General features: G+C 46.0%; 1 protein-coding gene across 1 annotated transcript in view; it reads left to right on the top strand.

Moving 5' to 3' along the window:
* LOC140420921 (sodium- and chloride-dependent neutral and basic amino acid transporter B(0+)-like) overlaps positions 1 to 22,802 on the top strand; it is a 142,972-nt gene that overhangs the window by 106,987 nt on the left and 13,183 nt on the right. The window contains exons 10-13 of the mRNA XM_072505069.1: positions 2,239 to 2,357; positions 5,687 to 5,786; positions 7,391 to 7,500; positions 8,230 to 8,400. Coding sequence (XP_072361170.1) covers positions 2,239 to 2,357; positions 5,687 to 5,786; positions 7,391 to 7,500; positions 8,230 to 8,400 — 500 coding nt within the window. The remainder of the gene's footprint in view (positions 1 to 2,238; positions 2,358 to 5,686; positions 5,787 to 7,390; positions 7,501 to 8,229; positions 8,401 to 22,802) is intronic.

Here is a 22,802-nt window from a genome sequence, read left to right as displayed (position 1 = left end):
TTTGAGGATCCTCAGCCCAGCATTGACGACATCACGACCCATGAGTACAGGATTCAGCTGCGTCCTGATGCCAAGAGACAGAGAGCGGTACAAGCCCACAGAGAGCGGCCTGACGCCAAGAGAGTGTCCACGCACCACTGAGAGTCCCCGACTCCACACAAAGAGTGGTCCCAGCACCATGAAGAGTCCCCAACTTCGCACAGAAAGCGATGACAGACTCCACAGCGAGACTACTGCACAACCTCGTTGAGAGCGCACAAATCGACATCACAGCGGGACCACTACATGACTCCACACAGGGAACGATGCCAGACTCCACAGAGAGATCGGTACAAGTCTCCACAGTGAGCTCGTTCGCAGACTCCATGATGGAAGCAACGCAAGATTCCAGAGCACAGTCCTTGCACGAAGAAGACCATAAAGGTCAAGCAACCTTATCTGAGCAATCAGCAGCAGAAGATGCAAGTCTGCCACGCTCAAGTGCACAGCAAGACGACGATGACAGTCTACCATGCTCACATGAACAAGAAAACGACTGTGACAGTCTACCCAGATTATTTGAGCCACCAGAAGAAGACTCTGACAGTCTACCCAGCTCATCTAACCGACAAGAAGATACTGGCAGTCTACCCACTGTATATGCGACAAGTGACAAGGCTCCACAATTCCCATACAAGATGTGCGACATCTCAGCGAGACTGACAGATCTCAGCTAGTATGTACAGAGGCACTCGACGATCAAAGTGAGGCTACTAGTGACTCCAGTGACACCACGTTAATTCAAACCTCATCTACTCGCGCCTCTCCACAAGAGCCAGACGGGGAGCATCAAGAAACCAAAGGTGATTCAGGTGAATGGGAAAGGGCTCCAGAAGGGGAGCATCGACAAGTCAAAGATGATACAAGTGAACTGGACACGACTCCAGACCGGGAGGGCCGAGGAATCAGAGACGGCGCGCTCAATGAAACAGCAGATGCCACACAGGACACTGACAGAAGTAACTTTGTGAAGGACTCGAATTCTCCACTCGGTGTGGGCATTGAGCGCAACAAACACAACAACAAAACCTACAAAACAACAACAAACACAACAACAAGCACGTCAATAACAACAATGACAACAACAATAGAACAACAACTGGTACGACATGGTACAACTCTGCCCATGATGGACAATGTTACTGCTCAGCTCAGAGCAATGGCGAGAGTGCAAACATACCATGGCATGTCAACGCATCTTACCAATTCACGTTTGCTACACTACGGACAAGCAAACCAGCTTTCAGAAAAGATGTCATCAAGAATTGTTACCACAAGCATTAAAAAAAAGAGTCCACCTCAGACAATGAAGTGACTTGACCATTTGAACACTCCCTGATGGCTTCTTGGTTACGTGCACACCAGGAGACTGACGGCGTTCACAAGGGAATGACAACATCAACATCGACACTTCCATAACAGCACAAGAAAGCCTCTCGACTGTGTAAATTTATGAACTTTGGACTTGTATAATCCTCAATGTCATCATAACTATTATTTGATATTGTATAATCTTCAATGTCATCATAACTATTCTTTGATCTTGTATCGTCATCACAGTCATCATAACTTGTACACGTCATCACTTATTTACCTGTTTTTGTTCCATTTTCCTTTAACACTACAGAAAATATGTATCACGAGAAAAGGGGGGATGTGGTGATATGATATAAAAGGGGTTAATGTAAATACACTACGACTATGTAAACACTAGAGGGAGCATCAGAGATGTCATGACATGCAGGCATACAGCTAATGAACACATAGAATAGGGCACAATCAATGAGCAGTCAAGACACCCAGAGGTGACACTACCACAAGGGGGCATTACACAACCCATATATAAGGACAGGGCACACATGCTCTGTCTCTTTCCACAGGAGACAGTTAGAGAGTAGGACAGGGGCAGATCAGAAGCATTACACCCACCATGTGGCTTAGAGCAGACTGGTTAGTTAGACTGAGGTACTATAGCAAGATTAGCAGGAGAGTCAAACTCATAGAGAACTGTGCTAATGGTTCAATAAATCACATTGAACTTACTTCAAAGTCTGGAGTATCTTTTGGTCAAAGCTGCATCGAGTTGCAGCCTGTGTTATCCCAGAGTACATAACACAACACCTCCAGTGGTGGGTTTCCCTGTGACTGCATTAACCTGTTAATTAATTACTGAACTCATTTAACATTTTCTTTCATCAGAAATAGTTATGACAACCCTGCTGGACCAGTTCCCCAAGTTTCTCCGATCAAAGCACCTTTATGTGACAATTGGTGCTTGCTTGTTACAATATTTCCTTGGTCTTCTTTGTATAACACAGGTGAGTTGCCCTCTCATAATTTGTTACATTTCTGTATGCAGTCCCGGCTATGAAAAAGAAGTGTAATGATGGCAACTGGTTCATTTCTGTTCCCGTGTCAGCTTGGCTCAGTTGAACAACCCTCTCAACTCAGATCAAAACGCAATACTTGGGGGGGGGTGGCACGTGGCACAGTGGTTAGCACTGCTGCCTCAACATGCCGAGGACCTGGGTTTGTGTAGAGTTTGCACATTCTCCCTGTGCCTGTGTGAGTCTCACCCACAACACAAAGATGTGCAGGGTAGGTGAACTGGCCACGCCAAATTGCCCCTTAATTGGAAAAGAATAAAAATATATATATTTTTTTAAAATAATGCTTTGCTTGGAAACCCAGGATTTAAACAATAGCCTTGGCGAACAGTTCACTCTTATTGATGGGGTGCTACATTGCTAGAACTGAAGGCTCTTCTGCCATTCGGGGGCTCGAAATTGCAGGAATATTAAAAATGTTACTAAATTTAAAGGATTGAAATTTTCTCCCAAAACCAGCATATTCAGACTGAACAGCAGTGAGGAATGAGGAAAGTTGCAAAGAAAAAGTCATAAAGAAGAAAAATAACAGGCGATGAGCAGGAATTGTGAATAATGACTGTTTCCAAACATGTAAAACAAACCTCTCCTCATGACTTATATGAAAGTCAAAGACAGTCTAAAGGAGATTACAACATTTTGATTCCCAATGTTGGATGGTGTTTGTACAAAGAGAGGCTAGAGAGGAGAACAAATAATAATAATAATGTTTATTATTGTCACAAGTAGGTTTACATTAACACTGCGATGAAGTTACTGTGAAAATCCCCTCTTCGCCACTCTCCTGCGCCTGTTTGGAAACACTGAGGAAGAATTCAGAATGTCCAAATGACCTCACAGCACGTCTTTCTGGACTTGTGGGAGGAAACCAGAGCACCCTGAGGAAACCCACACAGACACGGGGAGAACATGCAGACTCCGCGCAGACTGCGACCCAAGCCCGAAATCGAACCTGGGACTCTGGTGCTGTGAAGTGATAGTGTTAACCACTGTGCCACCGTGCCGCCCTATGAATTATGATGGAGGCAATGAACATTGGAGTTGGGCCATATACTTCATGAATCATGTGGAAACAGCCGAGAAAGAAGCCGAACAAGACTGAGGAATCGTATTTGACTCAACACTGAACATGTCCGACCAATGTGGATATTTGTTCCTATTTGATCAGGTAGTGAAGGCATCACTGGCAAGGCCAGTATTTATTGCCCTTCCCGAATTGCATCTGAGAAGGTGGTGGAGAGCCACCTTCATGAACTGCTGCAGTCCATGTGGCATAGGTACACGAACAGCACCAACAGGGAGGGTGTTCCAAGCTTTCAGCTCAGTGATACTGAAGGAATAGCGATATAGTTCAAGTCAGGGCCACATGTGACTCTGAATGGAACTTGTAGCTGGTGGTACTCATGTGTGCTTGCTGTCATTGTTCTTCGAGGAAAAGTGGATGTGAAAAATACTGCTGGGAAGTTACTGTGGAGGGAGTGAATGTTTAAGGTGGTTGACGGAGTCCTGAGAGCAGCTGTAACAAATTCACAAAGGCTGTTCACCTACATCACCAAAACAGTTGAATATAAATCAGAGAAATGATCATCACACTTTCACTGCTCTGATTAGACTCCATCTTGACCACTGCATCCAGTTCTTCCAAACCTGAGAGACAGACATTCAAACATTGGAGTCTGCGATGAGAAGAGCCACAAGACTGACCCTCAGAGTCAGGGCTTTGATATATGAGGAAAGACTGGCGAAATTGGGCATCTCAATCCAGAGATCAGGCAACCGAGAGGTGATCTTATAAAGGAATATAAGTCTTGTAAATATATTTTTAAAAATTAAACTATGGAACTGGAGAGCATGGCTTCAAATTAGGGAAAGTAATTTTATAACTGGCATCAGGAAATCTTTCAACACACATGTGACGACATGTGGAACTAATTTTCTAATCAAGCATTAGAGGCAAACGTTTTGGAATCATTGAAGAAACAATCAGATTCCATAGGCAGGTTGGTCACAAAACTCTTATTGGTTGAATGAATAAGGATTACATGGCCTTCCTCATCAATAAGGACTCTAAACTGGTGCTGCATTTACCCACCATAGTGCAGCAATATATGTTGATTGAGCCAGAAAAGACAGATGCAATTTAATAAAGAGAAATGGAATGTGAGATTCAGCAGAGGGAAAGTTTATATGGAGTTTGTGCTAAATTAATTTTTTTTCAGGTTCATTTGTAGGTCTGTGACTGTTTCTGGCTAGGCCAGCATTTACTGTCCATTCCTAATTGCACCTTGAGAAGGTGGTGGTGAGCTGCCTTCTTGAACTGCTGCAGTCCATGATCTGTAGATACACCCACAGTGCTGTTTGTGGATGGGATGCCAATCACCTGGGCAACTTTGTTCTGGATGGTGTAAAGCTTTCTGAGTATTGGTTGAGCTGTGCTTATCTAGTCAAGTAGAAAGTATTCCATTCCACTCCTGACTTGAGCCTTGTAAATGGTGGCTGGGCTTTGAGGGGTCAGGAAGTGAGTTACTTGCTGCAGGATTCTGAGCCTTTGACCTGCTCTTGTAGCCACAATATTTGCATGGCTAGTCCAGTTCAGTTTCTGGTCAAGGGAAGTTGATAGATGTAGTTGAGATATTGAGAAAGGAGAGATAGATATTGGGTGCTTTGAAGTGCCTTGTGGCATTTAATTACAATAAAGGTGATATATCAATATAAGCTATTCTTCTTTTCATTATTGTGTGAGTAATGTGTAATTCCACGATGTTCCCAGGCTGTTGAGACAGAAAACAGAGTATTGAACTGCATTGCAAGGAGCATACACTATAAATCCAGAGAGATATTTGACCCGAGTGAGATCACTGGATTTTCCAGTCCCCCAGTCACGTGTTTCCCAGCGGTGCGCTATTCGTTGGCTGTGGGATTCTATATTCCCGCCACTTGTCAATGGAATTTCCCATTGAAGCCATCCCATGCCACCAGGAAACCCATGGGTGGGGGTATGCAAAGGCTGAAGAATCCCAGCCCACATCTGGAGTACTGCGTGTAATTCCGGCCTCCTTGTCTGAAAGGATATTCAAAAATTGAAGAGGGATAGAATTGATTCCAGAACTTAAAGTAATGAGGGAAAAAAAATGAGCAGACACGGTAGAATAGGATGTTTTGTAGTTAGACAAAATTAATTTTTCATGTTCCATCAATCTCTTATTTTGAATGTTATGATTTTCCCCAGTAACATTTTCTAATTTTCCATTTAACTTAAGGCTGGAATTTACTGGTTAAATTTAATCGATTATTTCTGCACTGGATGGGTCCTCATTATAATCGCTCTGTTGGAACTCATCAGTCTGAGCTGGATCTATGGTAAGTGGAACAAGAAAAAGTACTGAAGCAAAGAAAAACATTAAAATTGATTGTGTGGGTGTTCCTGTCTCTTCAGAAAACATATGGAAATTCCATAGGGTGATTTTTTTGTCCAGGATGGAAATTCAAGTTGTCTCCTTAGTTGAAAAGAAAAATTAAAACCTTGCGACTCAGGGGAAGAATTCAAACTGACTGAGTCATACCTGGGAGAAGAACCCACAGATCGAGCAAAAATTCTCAAATCTCCATCCCATTTGGTTCCACATGTCAACATTGGAAATGCCATCACCATGGTGCTTTTGTTCATGCTGGGATACAGCTGCTTGCTGTTGGTGCCAATCTGGCTGTAGTGTTTTTTCCCCCCCTGTGAATTGCCGATGATGATGTTGCTGAAATGTCTTCACTCTGAGTCTTTTGCCACTTGACTCAGTTGCCAGTTCTTCCCAACTATCAAGGCAGTTGGGGCAACAGGACAGGTTCAAGCCATCAACGTGTTTGCAATTACCTTTGTGTCTGCTCAGATTGTCGTGCAGATTTGTTTCAAATCACTAGCTTTCGGAGCACTGCTCCTTCCTCAGGTGAATGAAGAGGTAGGTTCCAGAAACATATATAGACAAAGTCAAAGATGCAAGACAATACTTTGAAAGCGAGCATTTGCAGGTAATTAAGTCTTTACAGATCCAGAGAGAGAGGGGGGCTACCCAGCCTTCAGGGCAGCAACCACGACACCACACAACCCTGCCATGGCAATCTCTGCAAGACGTGCCAGGTCTTCATCATGGGTGCCATCATAAACACATGAAAACATCACCCATCAAGTACGCAGTACATAATCATGCGAGTCTGCCAACGTTGTCTACCGAATACGCTGCAGGAAAGGATGTCTCAAAGCGTGGTACATTGGCAAAACTATGCAGACACTGCGATGAACGGACATCGTGCAACAATTGCCAGGCAGAAATGTTCCCTTCCAGTCGGGGAACACTTTAGCAGTCAAAGGCATTCAGCCTCTGATCTTCGGGTAAGCATTCTCCAAGGCAGCCTTCAGGACACACGACAACGCAGAATCGCCAAACAGAAACTTATAGCCAAGTTCCGCACACATGGTTACGGCCTCAACCGGGACCTTGGATTCATGTCTCATTACATTCACCCCATACCATCTGGCCTGGGCATGCAAAATCCTACCAACTGTCCTGGCTTGAGACAATTCACACCTCTTTAACCTGGGGTTACCCCATCTCTGGATCTGTAAAGACTTAATTACCTGAAAAGGCTCGCTTTCAAAGTATCGTCTTGCATCTTTGACTTTGTCTATATATATCTTTCTGGAACCTACCTCTTCATTCACCTGAGGAAAGAGCAGTACTCCGAAAGCTAGTGATTTGAAACAATCCTGTTGGACTTTAACCTGGTGCTGTAAGACTTCTTACTGTGCTCACCCCAGTCCAACACCGGCATCTCCACATCATGTTCAGATTGGTGACAGAAGAGCATTTATTCACCCTGCTTGAAATGCCAGCAGATCTCAATCTGTTCATCAGTGACACCCTGACCAAGTAAAACCAAGTGATTGTGTCTCTCTGCTTTCCTGTTGTTCACAGGGGTAAATAGATTCATCAAGGACATTGAGATGATGATTGGGAAAAAGCATTGGCTCTTCTGGCTCTGGTGGAGAGGATGTTGGATTTTTATCTCTCCGTGTTTGGTTGCAGTAAGGAGATTTGGTCTTTATTCATTCATTAGCATTTATGGCCTATCCCTAATGCCCTTTAGAGGTGGTGGTGAGCTGTCTTCTTGAACCACTGCAGGCTGCGCGGTGTAGGTTCATCCAACCTGCTCTCAGGGAGGGAGTTCCAGCATTTAGACCCATTGGCAGGATGGGCAATATATTTCCAAGCCAGGATGGTGGGTGACTTGGAGGGGAACTTCCAGGCAGTTCTGTTCCCAGTTATCTGCTACCCTTATCATTCTAGATAGAAGCGGTCATGGTTTTCAATGGTGATGTCCAAGGAGCCTTGCTGCATTCCTGCAGTGCACCTTGTAGATGGTGCACACTGTTGTGACTGTGCATCGGTGGTGGAGGGAGTGAATGTTTATGGAAGGGGTGCCAATCAAGTGGGTTGCTATATCCTAGATGGTGTCAGGTTTTTTGAGTGTTGTTAGAACTGCATTCATGCAGGCCAGGGGAGAGTATTCCATCACATTCCTGACTTGTGCCTTGTAGATGGTGGATAGGCTTCGAGGAGTTAAGAAGTAAGTTGCTTGCTGCAGCACCACTAACATTTCACTCACTCTTGCACCCACAATAGTTATATGGTTCATTCACATATATCCTTGTCTCCAGTCAATGTTACATATTTGTAAGATTTCCCGCTGAAAATCACTGCAGACAATCTCTCATTTTGTATTTGATTTTGTTTTGCACAATTATTTCAATCAGGTAATTTTAATCTGGTCATTAACAACATTCACCCCACCAACATACGGACCTATTGAGTACCCAGTCTGGGCAATAGCACTTGGCTGGTGTTTGATCATCTTCTGTATTCTGTGGATTCCCATTGTCGCCATTGGGAGAGTTGTCCAAGCTGAGGGTGACACCTTGTATCAAGTAAGGAAATCTTTGCAACATTATTTTTTTTTAATGTATTTTATTACAAGTATCAAAACAGGTTACAGTAAATAAACACCTCGGGAAACATATTTCCCAGCAAACAACTACACAGCCTCAGCAGATTTTTCCCCTTTTTCGACCTCCCGCTCCACCCCCCCCCCCCCCCCCCCCCTCCACCTCCCACCACCCCCTTGCGACGAACAGCTCCTCAAACACGGTCACAAACATCCTCCATCTTTTCTCAAACCCCCCAGCTAAGCCCCTTAACTCATTCTTTATCCTCTCTAACCGCAGGAAGTTGTACAGGTCACCCAATCAAGCCGCTACACCCCGTGGCGATGCCGACCGCCACTCCAGCAAAATTCGCCGCCATGCAATCAGGGAGGCGAAGGCCATGAAATCGGCCTTCCTTGTCTCCATGAGCTGCAGCTTCTCTGAAACACCAAATATCCAAGTCCACCTCCTCCTCCACTATCCTGGCTAAGACCGCGAACACTCACGCCCAGAATCTTCCCAATTCTTCACAGCGTGATTCGCTGGCCCCTGCCCACACCTCTCTTGCTCATCTGCTACCCCCTGGAAGCACCCACCCATTCTCGCCTGAGTCATATGAACCCTGTGCACCACCTTAAACTGTATCCGGCTCATCCTTGCACAGGAGGAGGTCCCGTTTACCCTACGCAGTGCCTCACTCCATACTCCCCAATTGATCTCTCCTCCCAGCTCTGCTTCCCATTTCTCTTTGATCTTCACCACCCGCTCACCTCCCTACTCCCCCAGCCACATGTACATATCCTCAATTCTTCCCTCCCCTTCCATATCCGGAAGCAGCAGTTGCTCCAACAGGGTGTACCTCCTGTCTCTACTATCCATCCCCCCCCCACCGGCTCAAGCCCATGATTCTCACACAGCGGCGTTAGCACCAACATCCGGTCCACCCTAAAATGCCTCCTCAATTGATTCCATATCTTCACCGTGGACTGCACCACCGGGCTCCCTGAATACCTACTCGGAGCCATTGGCAATGCTGCCGTCACTACAGCCCTCAAATTAGACCCCTTACAAGATTCCTCCTCCATCCTAACACACTCTACCCCTTCTCCTTACCATCATCGCCGCATCTTGTCCACATTCGCCGCCCAATAATAATGAAGCAAGTTCGGAAACACCAACCACCCCCTGCTGCCTCTGTAGCAGGGCCCTCCCCACGCTCGCCACCTGCCCTGCCCATAGAAAGTCCAAGATGATTGTGTCCACTTTCCAAAAAAGGTCTTTGGTATAAAGATCGGGAGAGCCTGAAAGATTAACAAGAACCTCAGCAGAATAGTCATTTTCACCACTTGGACCTTCCCCACCAACATTAAGTGCAGTGTATCCCATCTCCTAAAATCCTCGCTGGCCTCCTCCACCAGCTTTGTTAAGTTCCACTTATTGAGCCCTGTCCATTCCCTCGCTACCTGAACCCCAAATACCTAAACCTTTCCCGAACTACCGGAAATGGCATCTCCGCTAAATTAGCCCGCTGTGCCAGCTCATTCACCGGGAATACTTCGCTTTTCCCTACCGTGGGGCAGCGCGTTAGCACAGTGGTTAACACAGTTGCTTCACAGCTCCAGGGTCACAGGTTCGATTCGCCGCTGGGTCACTGCATGTGCAGAGTCTTCATGTCCTCCCCGTGTCTGCGTGGGTTTCCTCTGGGTGCTCTGGTTTCCTCCCACAGTCCAAAGATGTGCACGTTAGGTGGTTTGGCCATGCTAAATTGCTCTTAGTGCCCAAAAAGATTACGTGGGGTTACTGGGTTACGGGTGTGGGCTTAAGTGGGCTGCTGTTTCCAAGGGCCGGTGCAGACTCGATGGGCCGAATGGCCTCCTTCTGCACTGTATGTTCTATGTTCTATTCAATGGAGATACTGTTGACCAGAGGGAACATCATTCAGTCAGCTCACCACTGAACGGTTAGACTTACACACGCCATTTTCCTCATGGTTATGATTCAGTTTGTACCCTGAGAAGCCACAAAACCTCCACAGCAAGCATATAATCCTTCCCACACACTCCAACGGATCCGAAACATACAGCAAGAGGTCAGTGGCATCGAGCGACACTCAATGCTCCCTCTGTCCCCTCATAAGCCCCCGCCACTCCGCCGACCCTCTTGAGAGCCATTGCCAACGGCTCTATGGGCAGCGCAAACAGCAATGGTGACAGCGGGTATCCCTGCCTCATATGAGACTCATGAGCTCATATCATTCATCCTCACCCTCGTCCTTGGTGCCATATACAGCAACCGCACCCATGCCACAAATCTCGGCCCAAACCCAGACCTTCTCAAAACTGCAAACAAGTACCGCCAGTCCACCCGATCAAATGCCTTCTCCGCGTCCATGGACACCACCACCTCCAGTACCAGAGCCCCCGACGGATTCATCACCACATTCAACAGCCGTCTTCTATTACTCGTGATCTGCCTGCCCTTCACAAAGCCTGTTAGATCTTCTGCAACCACCCCAGGGATACAGTCCTCTATCCTCCCCGCTAATAACTTAGCCAATACTTTCACATCCATGTTCAATAGTGATATAGGTCTATATGACCCACATTCCCCTGGATCCTTCCCTTTTTTGAGATTAGTGTGATTACTGCCTCCGGCAACTCCCCCTTCTCCAGTGCTTCACTAAACGCCCCCAACAGATGTGGTGCCAGGTCCGTTGTGAATTCCTTATAAAATTCCGCCAGGTACCCATCCAGCCCAGGGGCCTTCCCCGACTTCATACCTCTGATACTATCCAGCACCTCCCTCAGCCCCAGGGCTCCTCCGACGCCTGCCTCTTTGCTTCCTCCACCAGCTCGTCCAGAAACCGCCCCATGTCCCCCTCCTCTCCCCCCATGTCCCCCTCCTCTCCCGCCTCGAAAAGTCCCTGGTTGTACCCCCTAAACACCTCGTTTATTTTCCCTGGCTCCGAAACCACATCCCCAGCCCCAGTCCGGATCTTCAATATTTCCCTGGACGCAGCCTGCCTCCACAGCTGGTGCGCCAGCATACGGCTCACCTTCTCCCCGTACTCATATTGCACCCCTCTTTCCCTACGCAGTTGCCCTACCACCCTCCCTGTTGTAAGCCTGTCAAACTGCCCCTGCAACTTTTTCCTCCTCGCCAATCCCTCCATGATGGGCACCCTCGAATATTCCCTGTCCACCTCCACTATCTCGCTCACTGGATGGTCATGTTCCTCCCTCCTTCCCTATCCGCACAAGCCTTAAACAAAATAATTTCTCCCCCCGGACCACTGCCTTCAGTGCTTCCCAGAAAATGGCTGCCAACACCTCTCCATTCTGATTCAACTCCACATACTCCTTAATCGGCGCACCTTATCACAAAAACCTCCATCCGCCAACAACCCCAAGTCAAACCTTCACCCTGGCCTCTTCTCTCGTCCCGTTCTAAACCGAGTCTCCAGCCAGTGGGGTGCATGGTCCGAGATAACTATCCCCGCACACTCTGCCCCCTATAACCCAACCAAAATCTCCTGACTCACTACAAAGTAATCAATCTGCAAATACACCTTATGGACGTGTGAAAAGAAGGAATACTCCCATCCCCCTGGGTTATGAATAAACCATGGGTCCACCATCCCCATCCTCTCCATGAACCCCGCCAGCTCCCTCGCCATTCGTACACTACCCATTGACCTGGGGCTCGGCCTATCCACTCTCAGCTCCAGGACACAATTAAACTCTCCTACCATGATCAACTGGTGTGTGGCCAAATTCGGGATCTCTTCCAGCAACCCATTCATAAAAGCCACATCATCCCAATTTGAGGCATACACATTTACCAACACCACCGGTGCCTCTTCCAATACCCCACTCACAATCCCACCCAGATCCCTCATCTCCTTAGCACTCACAAATCCCATTTTTGTGCTCATTAAAATTGCCACTCACCTCGATTTCAAATCAAACCCCGAGTGAAAAACCTGCCCGACCCACCCCTTCCTTAACCTAACCTGGTCCTTCACAGGGACGTGCGTCTCCTGCAGAAAGAGCACCCCCGCTTTTAAGCACCTGAGGCGCGTAAACACCTGTGACATTTTAACCAACCCATTCAGTTACCGAACGTTCCACATTACCAGCCTTACCGGAGGCCTACGCCTCCAATGCCCTCTACCGTCAACTTCCCCACTTCACTCCCGCTCCCTTAATTCCACCCTATACCTAGCCCATCCCAGATGGCCCCTTCCTCTGCCCCTGACTGTATCATCTCTCACCCCCTGCCACGTCGCAACAAACTCCCCCCCCCCCCTTCTCCCCCTTCCTCCCTCTCCCCCCGGCCACCCCTCTCGGTCTTCTCGCCCACCACCTCACTTCCGTTCACCAGCATAACCTTCTAGAGCGGCCGCCCCTGCCCAAAGGCACCTCCCAATGACCTCCCCTTCCATTCCCCTTCCCCACTCCTCAGCTCAAGGAGGAAGGCTCCCTGCTGACCTTACCCTCCCCCACCCAAACAAGGAGTTCCCTCAAACTGCAGACAGCCTTCTCCAAAGGCAAACAAACAAATGTTAAACACAAACAGTCCCATAAAACAGGAGGGGCGGATGGGAACATCCATCCCCACATAAACTCTTCACTCCTACAACCCCTTACAACCTCAACATTGAACAGCAAACCCCCCAAAAAAGACCAAAGTCTGCCAATTCCTACCCCCACTTCAAACATCCTCCCAACTGTTACAAAGTGCCAGCACCCCAGTTCCCAAGCATTGTTCGCTCAGGTCTCCCCCAGTTTATGCACCTTAATGAAGTCGTCGGCTACTTCTGGGATCTCAAAATAATACTCCAGGCTTCCGAACGTCACCCGTTCGCTGGGTAGAGCACCCCAAACCTGATCTGCCGCTGGTACAGCACCGCCTTGGCCTTGTTGAAGCCTGCTGCCACTTTGCCGACTTGGCTCCAATGTCCTGATAAATTCAGACGTTATACCCCTCCCAGTTGCAGGTGCGATTCTCCCTGGCCCATCGCAGAATCTACTCTTTCTCCACAAATTTGTGGAGTCTCACGATCACCGCCCATGGCGGCTCCCCAGCTCTAGGCTTCTGCCTCAGGGACCTATGCGCTCGCTCCACTTCAGGCACCTTATCTAGCACCCCTTCTGTCACCAGCCCCGGCAGCATCTTCGAGACGTACCTCGTGGCACTCACACCTTCCACTCCATCAGGCAGGCCCTCTATTCGCAGGTTCTGCCTTCTCGAAGCATTCTCCTGCTCCTCCACCTTTGCCACCAACCTTTTACACAGGTAACCTTGTAGCCCCAACTCCGCCTCCAGAGCCACCACACGACCGCTGTGGTCCGAGATCACTCCTTCGATCTCCCGAATCTGCAACCACTGCACCTCCAAACACCTCTCCACCCATTCCAGAGAACTCTTCTGGGGTGCCGCAACTCCTTCGATGGCCTTTGAGCGATCCACCTGCATGTCGTTCCTCTGCTCACAGAATTCCTCTTTAATAAACGGCATCAGCTCCTCCACCCGGGGCCTTCCAGCTTGCACCAGCCCTTCCCCTGCCTGCATGTTTGCAGTGGCTGCTGCAGCAAAGGCTCGCTCCAACTTTTCAGCAAAATCTCTCACTGTTATCTGCCGGGTCAGATAGCCAGCAGGCATACCACTCCCGGGGGAAACTACTCCTCCAACATTCACCGACGCCTGTTCAGCAAAATTCCACCCAGTATCGGGTATAAAGAACTCTTTTCTGTGCCTTCAAGCAGGAGCCGCCCTGCTTGTGACCAGTCGCACCATGGTCACACCGGAAGAATCTTTCAAACATCAGTGAACAGGATTTGTGTGAAGTTCTCCCAAGCACTCAATGTACAATAACAACAACTTTCATTTATGTGGAAACTTTTAAGGTACTAAATAATCACAAGGCACCTCACAGCAATTTTCCAAAACAGAATTTGACGCAGAGTCATCAAGAACAGGGATGATCAGTGAATGTCAGTCATCAAGAACAGGGATGATTAGTGAATGTCTGTCATGAAGAACAGGGATGATCAGTGAATTTCAGTCATCATGAACAGAGATGATCAGTGAATGTCAGTCATCAAGAACAGGGATGATTCGTGATTATCATCATCAAGAACAGGGATGATCAGTGAATGTCAGTCATCAAGAACAGGGATGATTAGTGAATGTCAGTCATCAAGAACAGGGATGATCAGTGAATGTCAGTCATCAAGAACAGGGATGATTAGTGAATGTCAGTCATCAAGAACAGGGATGATCAGTGAATGTCAGTCATCAAGAATAGGGATGATTTGTGAATGTCAGTCATCAAGAGCAGGGATGATCGGTGAATGTCAGTCTCCAAGAACAGGGATGATCGGTGAATGTCAGTCATCAAGAACAGGGATGATCGGTGAATGTCCGTCATCAAGAACAGGGTTGATCGGTGAATGTCAGTCATCAAGAACAGGGATGATCAGTGACTGTCAGTGATGAAGAACAGGGATGATCAGTGAATGTCAGTCATCAAGAACAGGGATGATCAGTGAATGTCAGTCATCAAATACAGGGATGATCAGTGAATGTCAGTCATCAAGAACAGGGATGATCAGTGAATGTCAGTCATCAAATACAGGGATGATTAGTGAATGTCAGTCATCAAGAACAGGGATGATCAGTGAATGTCAGTCATCAAGAACAGGGATGATTAGTGAATGTCAGTCATCAAGAACAGGAATGATCAGTGAATGTCAGTCATCAAGAACAGGGATGATCAGTGAATGACAGTCATCATGAACAGGAATGATTACTGAATGTCAGTCATCAAAAACAGGGATGATCAGTGAATGTCAGTCATCAAGAACAGGGATGATCAGTGAATGTCAGTCACCAAGAACAGGGATGATGAGTGAATGTCAGTCATCAAGACCAGGGATGATCGGTGAATGTCGGTCATCATGAACAGGAATGATTACTGAATGTCAGTCATCAAGAATAGGGATGATCAGTGAATGTCAGTCATCAAGAACAGGGATGATCGGTGAATGTCAGTCATCAAGAACAGGGATGATCAGTGAATGTCCGTCTCCAAGAACAGGGATGATCGGTGAATGTCAGTCATCAAGAACAGGGATGATCGGTGAATGTCCGTCTCCAAGCACAGGGATGATCGGTGAATGTCAGTCATCAAGAACAGGGATGATCGGTGAATGTCAGTCATCAAGAACAGGGATGATCGGTGAATGTCAGTCATCAAGAACAGGGATGTTCAGTGAATGTCAGTCATCAAGAACAGGGATGATTAGTGAATGTCAGTCATCAAGAACAGGGATGAACGGTGAATGTCAGTCATCAAGAACAGGGATAATCAGTGAATGTCAGTCATCAAGAACAGGGATGATCGGTGAATGTCCGTCTCCAAGAACAGGGATGATTGGTGAATGTCAGTCATCAAGAACAGGGATGATTAGTGAATGTCAGTCATCAGGAACAGGGATGATCAGTGAATGTCAGTCATCAAGAACAGGAATGATTATTGAATGTCAGTCATCAGGAACAGGGATGATCAGTGAATGTCAGTGATCAAGAACAGGGATGATCGGCGAATGTCAGTCATCAAGATCAGGGATGATCAGTGAATGACAGTCATCAAGAACAGGAATGATTACTGAATGTCAGTCATCAAGAACAGGGATGATCAGTGAATGTCAGTCATCAAGAACAGGGATGATCAGTGAATGTCAGTCATCAAGAATAGGGATGATCGGTGAATGTCAGTCTTCAAGAACAGGGATGATCGGTGAATGTCAGTCATCAGGAACAGGGATGATCAGTGAATGACAGTCATCAAGAACAGGAATGATTACTGAATGTCAGTCATCATGAACAGGGATGATCAGTGAATGTCAGTCATCAAGAACAGGGATTATCGGTGAATGTCAGTCATCAAGAACAGGGATGATCAGTGAATGTCAGTCATCAAGAACAGGGATGATCGGTGAATGTCAGTCATCAAGAACAGGGATGATCGGTGAATGTCAGTCATCAAGAACAGGGATGATCAGTGAATGACAGTCATCAAGAACAGGAATGATTACTGAATGTCAGTCATCAAGAACAGGGATGATCAGTGAATGTCAGTCATCAAGAACAGGGATGATCGGTGAATGTCAGTCATCAAGAACAGGGATGATCAGTGAATGTCAGTCATCAAGAACAGGGATGATCGGTGAATGTCAGTCATCAAGAACAGGGATGATCAGTGAATGTCAGTCATCAAGAACAGGGATGATCGGTGACTGTCAGTCATCAAGAACAGGGATGATCAGTGAATGTCAGTCATCAAGAACAGGGATGATCGGTGAATGTCAGTCATCAAGAACAGGGATGATCGGTGAATGTCTGTCATCAAGAACAGGGATGATCAGTGAATGTTAGTCATCAAGAACAGGGATGATCGGTCAATGTCAGTCATCAAGAACAGGGATGATCAGTGAATGTCAGTCATCAAGAACAGTGATGATCAGTGAATGTCAGTCATCAAGAACAGGGATGATCGGTGAATGTCCGCCTCCAAGAACAGGGATGATCGGTGAATGTCAGTCATCAAGAACAGGGATGATCGGTGAATGTCCGTCTCCAAGAACAGGGATGATCGGTGAATGTCAGTCATCAAGAACACGGATGATTAGTGAATGTCAGTCATCAGGAACAGGGATGATCAGTGAATGTCAGTCATCAAGAACAGGAATGATTATTGAATGTCAGTCATCAAGAACACGGATGATCAGTGAATGTCAGTCATCAAGAACAGGGATGATCAGTGAATGACAGTCATCTTGAACAGGAATGATTACTGAATGTCAGTCATCAAAAACAGGGATGATCAGTGAATGTCAGTCATCAAGAACAGGGATGATCGGTGAATGTCAGTCACCAAGAACAGGGATGATTAGTGAATGTCAGTCATCAAGAACAGGGATGATTAGTGAATGTCAGTCATCAAGAACAGGGATGATCGGTGAATGTCAGTCATCAAGAACAGGAATGATTATTGAATGTCAGTCATCAGGAACAGGGATGATCAGTGAATGTCAGTGATCAAGAACAGGGATGATCGGCGAATGTCAGTCATCAAGAACAGGGATGATCAGTGAATGACAGTCATCAAGAACAGGAATGATTACTGAATGTCAGTCATCAAGAACAGGGATGCTCAGTGAATGTCAGTCATCAAGAACAGGGATGATCGGTGAATGTCAGTCATCAAGAACAGGGATGATCGGTGAATGTCAGTCATCAAGAACAGGGATGATCGGTGAATGTCAGTCATCAAGAACAGGGATGTTCAGTGAATGTCAGTCATCAAGAACAGGGATGATTAGTGAATGTCAGTCATCAAGAACAGGAATGATTATTGAATGTCAGTCATCAGGAACAGGGATGATCAGTGAATGTCAGTGATCAAGAACAGGGATGATCGGCGAATGTCAGTCATCAAGAACAGGGATGATCAGTGAATGAGAGTCATCAAGAACAGGAATGATTACTGAATGTCAGTCATCAAGAACAGGGATGCTCAGTGAATGTCAGTCATCAAGAACAGGGATGATCGGTGAATGTCAGTCTTCAAGAACAGGGATGATCGGTGAATGTCAGTCATCAGGAACAGGGATGATCAGTGAATGACAGTCATCAAGAACAGGAATGATTACTGAATGTCAGTCATCATGAACAGGGATGATCAGTGGATGTCAGTCATCAAGAACAGGGATTATCGGTGAATGTCAGTCTTCAAGAACAGGGATGATCGGTGAATGTCAGTAATCAAGAACAGGGATGATCAGTGAATGTCAGTCATCAAGAACAGGAATGATTACTGAATGTCAGTCATCAAGAACAGGGATGATCAGTGAATGTCAGTCATCAAGAACAGGGATGATCGGTGAATGTCAGTCATCAAGAACAGGGATGATCAGTGAATGTCAGTCATCAAGAACAGGGATGATTAGTGAATGTCAGTCATCAAGAACAGGGATGATCAGTGAATGTCAGTCATCAAGAACAGGGATGATTAGTGAATGTCAGTCATCAAGAACAGGGATGATCAGTGAATGTCAGTCATCAAGAATAGGGATGATTTGTGAATGTCAGTCATCAAGAACAGGGATGATCGGTGAATGTCAGTCTCCAAGAACAGGGATGATCGGTGAATGTCAGTCATCAAGAACAGGGATGATCGGTGAATGTCCGTCATCAAGAACAGGGTTGATCGGTGAATGTCAGTCATCAAGAACAGGGATGATCAGTGACTGTCAGTGATGAAGAACAGGGATGATCAGTGAATGTCAGTCATCAAGAACAGGGATGATCAGTGAATGTCAGTCATCAAATACAGGGATGATCAGTGAATGTCAGTCATCAAGAACAGGGATGATCAGTGAATGTCAGTCATCAAATACAGGGATGATTAGTGAATGTCAGTCATCAAGAACAGGGATGATCAGTGAATGTCAGTCATCAAGAACAGGGATGATTAGTGAATGTCAGTCATCAAGAACAGGAATGATCAGTGAATGTCAGTCATCAAGAACAGGGATGATCAGTGAATGACAGTCATCATGAACAGGAATGATTACTGAATGTCAGTCATCAAAAACAGGGATGATCAGTGAATGTCAGTCATCAAGAACAGGGATGATCAGTGAATGTCAGTCACCAAGAACAGGGATGATGAGTGAATGTCAGTCATCAAGACCAGGGATGATCGGTGAATGTCGGTCATCATGAACAGGAATGATTACTGAATGTCAGTCATCAAGAATAGGGATGATCAGTGAATGTCAGTCATCAAGAACAGGGATGATCGGTGAATGTCAGTCATCAAGAACAGGGATGATCGGTGAATGTCCGTCTCCAAGAACAGGGATGATCGGTGAATGTCAGTCATCAAGAACAGGGATGATCGGTGAATGTCCGTCTCCAAGCACAGGGATGATCGGTGAATGTCAGTCATCAAGAACAGGGTTGATCGGTGAATGTCAGTCATCAAGAACAGGGATGATCGGTGAATGTCCGTCATCAAGAACAGGGATGTTCAGTGAATGTCAGTCATCAAGAACAGGGATGATTAGTGAATGTCAGTCATCAAGAACAGGGATGAACGGTGAATGTCAGTCATCAAGAACAGGGATAATCAGTGAATGTCAGTCATCAAGAACAGGAATGATTATTGAATGTCAGTCATCAGGAACAGGGATGATCAGTGAATGTCAGTGATCAAGAACAGGGATGATCGGCGAATGTCAGTCATCAAGATCAGGGATGATCAGTGAATGACAGTCATCAAGAACAGGAATGATTACTGAATGTCAGTCATCAAGAACAGGGATGATCAGTGAATGTCAGTCATCAAGAACAGGGAATGATCAGTGAATGTCAGTCATCAAGAATAGGGATGATCGGTGAATGTCAGTCTTCAAGAACAGGGATGATCGGTGAATGTCAGTCATCAGGAACAGGGATGATCAGTGAATGACAGTCATCAAGAACAGGAATGATTACTGAATGTCAGTCATCATGAACAGGGATGATCAGTGAATGTCAGTCATCAAGAACAGGGATTATCGGTGAATGTCAGTCATCAAGAACAGGGATGATCAGTGAATGTCAGTCATCAAGAACAGGGATGATCGGTGAATGTCAGTCATCAAGAACAGGGATGATCGGTGAATGTCAGTCATCAAGAACAGGGATGATCAGTGAATGACAGTCATCAAGAACAGGAATGATTACTGAATGTCAGTCATCAAGAACAGGGATGATCAGTGAATGTCAGTCATCAAGAACAGGGATGATCGGTGAATGTCAGTCATCAAGAACAGGGATGATCAGTGAATGTCAGTCATCAAGAACAGGGATGATCGGTGAATGTCAGTCATCAAGAACAGGGATGATCAGTGAATGTCAGTCATCAAGAACAGGGATGATCGGTGACTGTCAGTCATCAAGAACAGGGATGATCAGTGAATGTCAGTCATCAAGAACATGGATGATCGGTGAATGTCAGTCATCAAGAACAGGGATGATCGGTGAATGTCTGTCATCAAGAACAGGGATGATCAGTGAATGTTAGTCATCAAGAACAGGGATGATCGGTCAATGTCAGTCATCAAGAACAGGGATGATCAGTGAATGTCAGTCATCAAGAACAGGGATGATCAGTGAATGTCAGTCATCAAGAACAGGGATGATCGGTGAATGTCCGCCTCCAAGAACAGGGATGATCGGTGAATGTCAGTCATCAAGAACAGGGATGATCGGTGAATGTCCGTCTCCAAGAACAGGGATGATCGGTGAATGTCAGTCATCAAGAACACGGATGATTAGTGAATGTCAGTCATCAGGAACAGGGATGATCAGTGAATGTCAGTCATCAAGAACAGGAATGATTATTGAATGTCAGTCATCAAGAACACGGATGATCAGTGAATGTCAGTCATCAAGAACAGGGATGATCAGTGAATGACAGTCATCATGAACAGGAATGATTACTGAATGTCAGTCATCAAAAACAGGGATGATCAGTGAATGTCAGTCATCAAGAACAGGGATGATCGGTGAATGTCAGTCACCAAGAACAGGGATGATTAGTGAATGTCAGTCATCAAGAACAGGGATGATCGGTGAATGTCAGTCATCAAGAACAGGAATGATTATTGAATGTCAGTCATCAGGAACAGGGATGATCAGTGAATGTCAGTGATCAAGAACAGGGATGATCGGCGAATGTCAGTCACCAAGAACAGGGATGATCAGTGAATGACAGTCATCAAGAACAGGAATGATTACTGAATGTCAGTCATCAAGAACAGGGATGCTCAGTGAATGTCAGTCATCAAGAACAGGGATGATCGGTGAATGTCAGTCATCAAGAACAGGGATGATCGGTGAATGTCAGTCATCAAGAACAGGGATGATCGGTGAATGTCAGTCATCAAGAACAGGGATGTTCAGTGAATGTCAGTCATCAAGAACAGGGATGATTAGTGAATGTCAGTCATCAAGAACAGGAATGATTATTGAATGTCAGTCATCAGGAACAGGGATGATCAGTGAATGTCAGTGATCAAGAACAGGGATGATCGGCGAATGTCAGTCATCAAGAACAGGGATGATCAGTGAATGAGAGTCATCAAGAACAGGAATGATTACTGAATGTCAGTCATCAAGAACAGGGATGCTCAGTGAATGTCAGTCATCAAGAACAGGGATGATCGGTGAATGTCAGTCTTCAAGAACAGGGATGATCGGTGAATGTCAGTCATCAGGAACAGGGATGATCAGTGAATGACAGTCATCAAGAACAGGAATGATTACTGAATGTCAGTCATCATGAACAGGGATGATCAGTGGATGTCAGTCATCAAGAACAGGGATTATCGGTGAATGTCAGTCTTCAAGAACAGGGATGATCGGTGAATGTCAGTAATCAAGAACAGGGATGATCAGTGAATGTCAGTCATCAAGAACAGGAATGATTACTGAATGTCAGTCATCAAGAACAGGGATGATCAGTGAATGACAGTCATCAAGAACAGGAATGATTACTGAATGTCAGTCATCAAGAACAGGGATGATCAGTGAATGTCAGTCATCAAGAACAGGGATGATCGGTGAATGTCAGTCATCAAGAACAGGGATGATCGGTGAATGTCATACATCAAGAACACGGATGATCGGTGAATGTCAGTCATCAAGAACAGGGATGATCAGTGAATGACAGTCATCAAGAACAGGAATGATTACTGAATGTCAGTCATCAAGAACAGGGATGATCAGTGAACGTCAGTCATCAAGAACAGGGATGATCGGTGAATGTCAGTCATCAAGAACAGGGATGATCAGTGAATGTCAGTCATCAAGAACAGGGATGATCGGTGAATGTCAGTCATCAAGAACAGGGATGATCAGTGAATGTCAGTCATCAAGAACAGGGTTGATCGGTGACTGTCAGTCATCAAGAACAGGGATGATCAGTGAATGTCAGTCATCAAGAACAGGGATGATCGGTGAATGTCTGTCATCAAGAACAGGGATGATCAGTGAATGTCCGCCTCCAAGAACAGGGATGATCGGTGAATGTCAGTCATCAAGAACAGGGATGATCGGTGAATGTCCGTCTCCAAGAACAGGGATGATCGGTGAATGTCAGTCATCAAGAACACGGATGATTAGTGAATGTCAGTCATCAGGAACAGGGATGATCAGTGAATGTCAGTCATCAAGAACAGAAATGATTATTGAATGTCAGTCATCAAGAACACGGATGATCAGTGAATGTCAGTCATCAAGAACAGGGATGATCAGTGAATGACAGTCATAATGAACAGGAATGATTA

The sequence above is a fragment of the Scyliorhinus torazame genome, chromosome 5, assembly GCF_047496885.1.
Source record: "Scyliorhinus torazame isolate Kashiwa2021f chromosome 5, sScyTor2.1, whole genome shotgun sequence".
NCBI lineage: Eukaryota > Metazoa > Chordata > Chondrichthyes > Carcharhiniformes > Scyliorhinidae > Scyliorhinus > Scyliorhinus torazame.
This window is presented reverse-complemented; position numbering and strand designations above follow the sequence as displayed.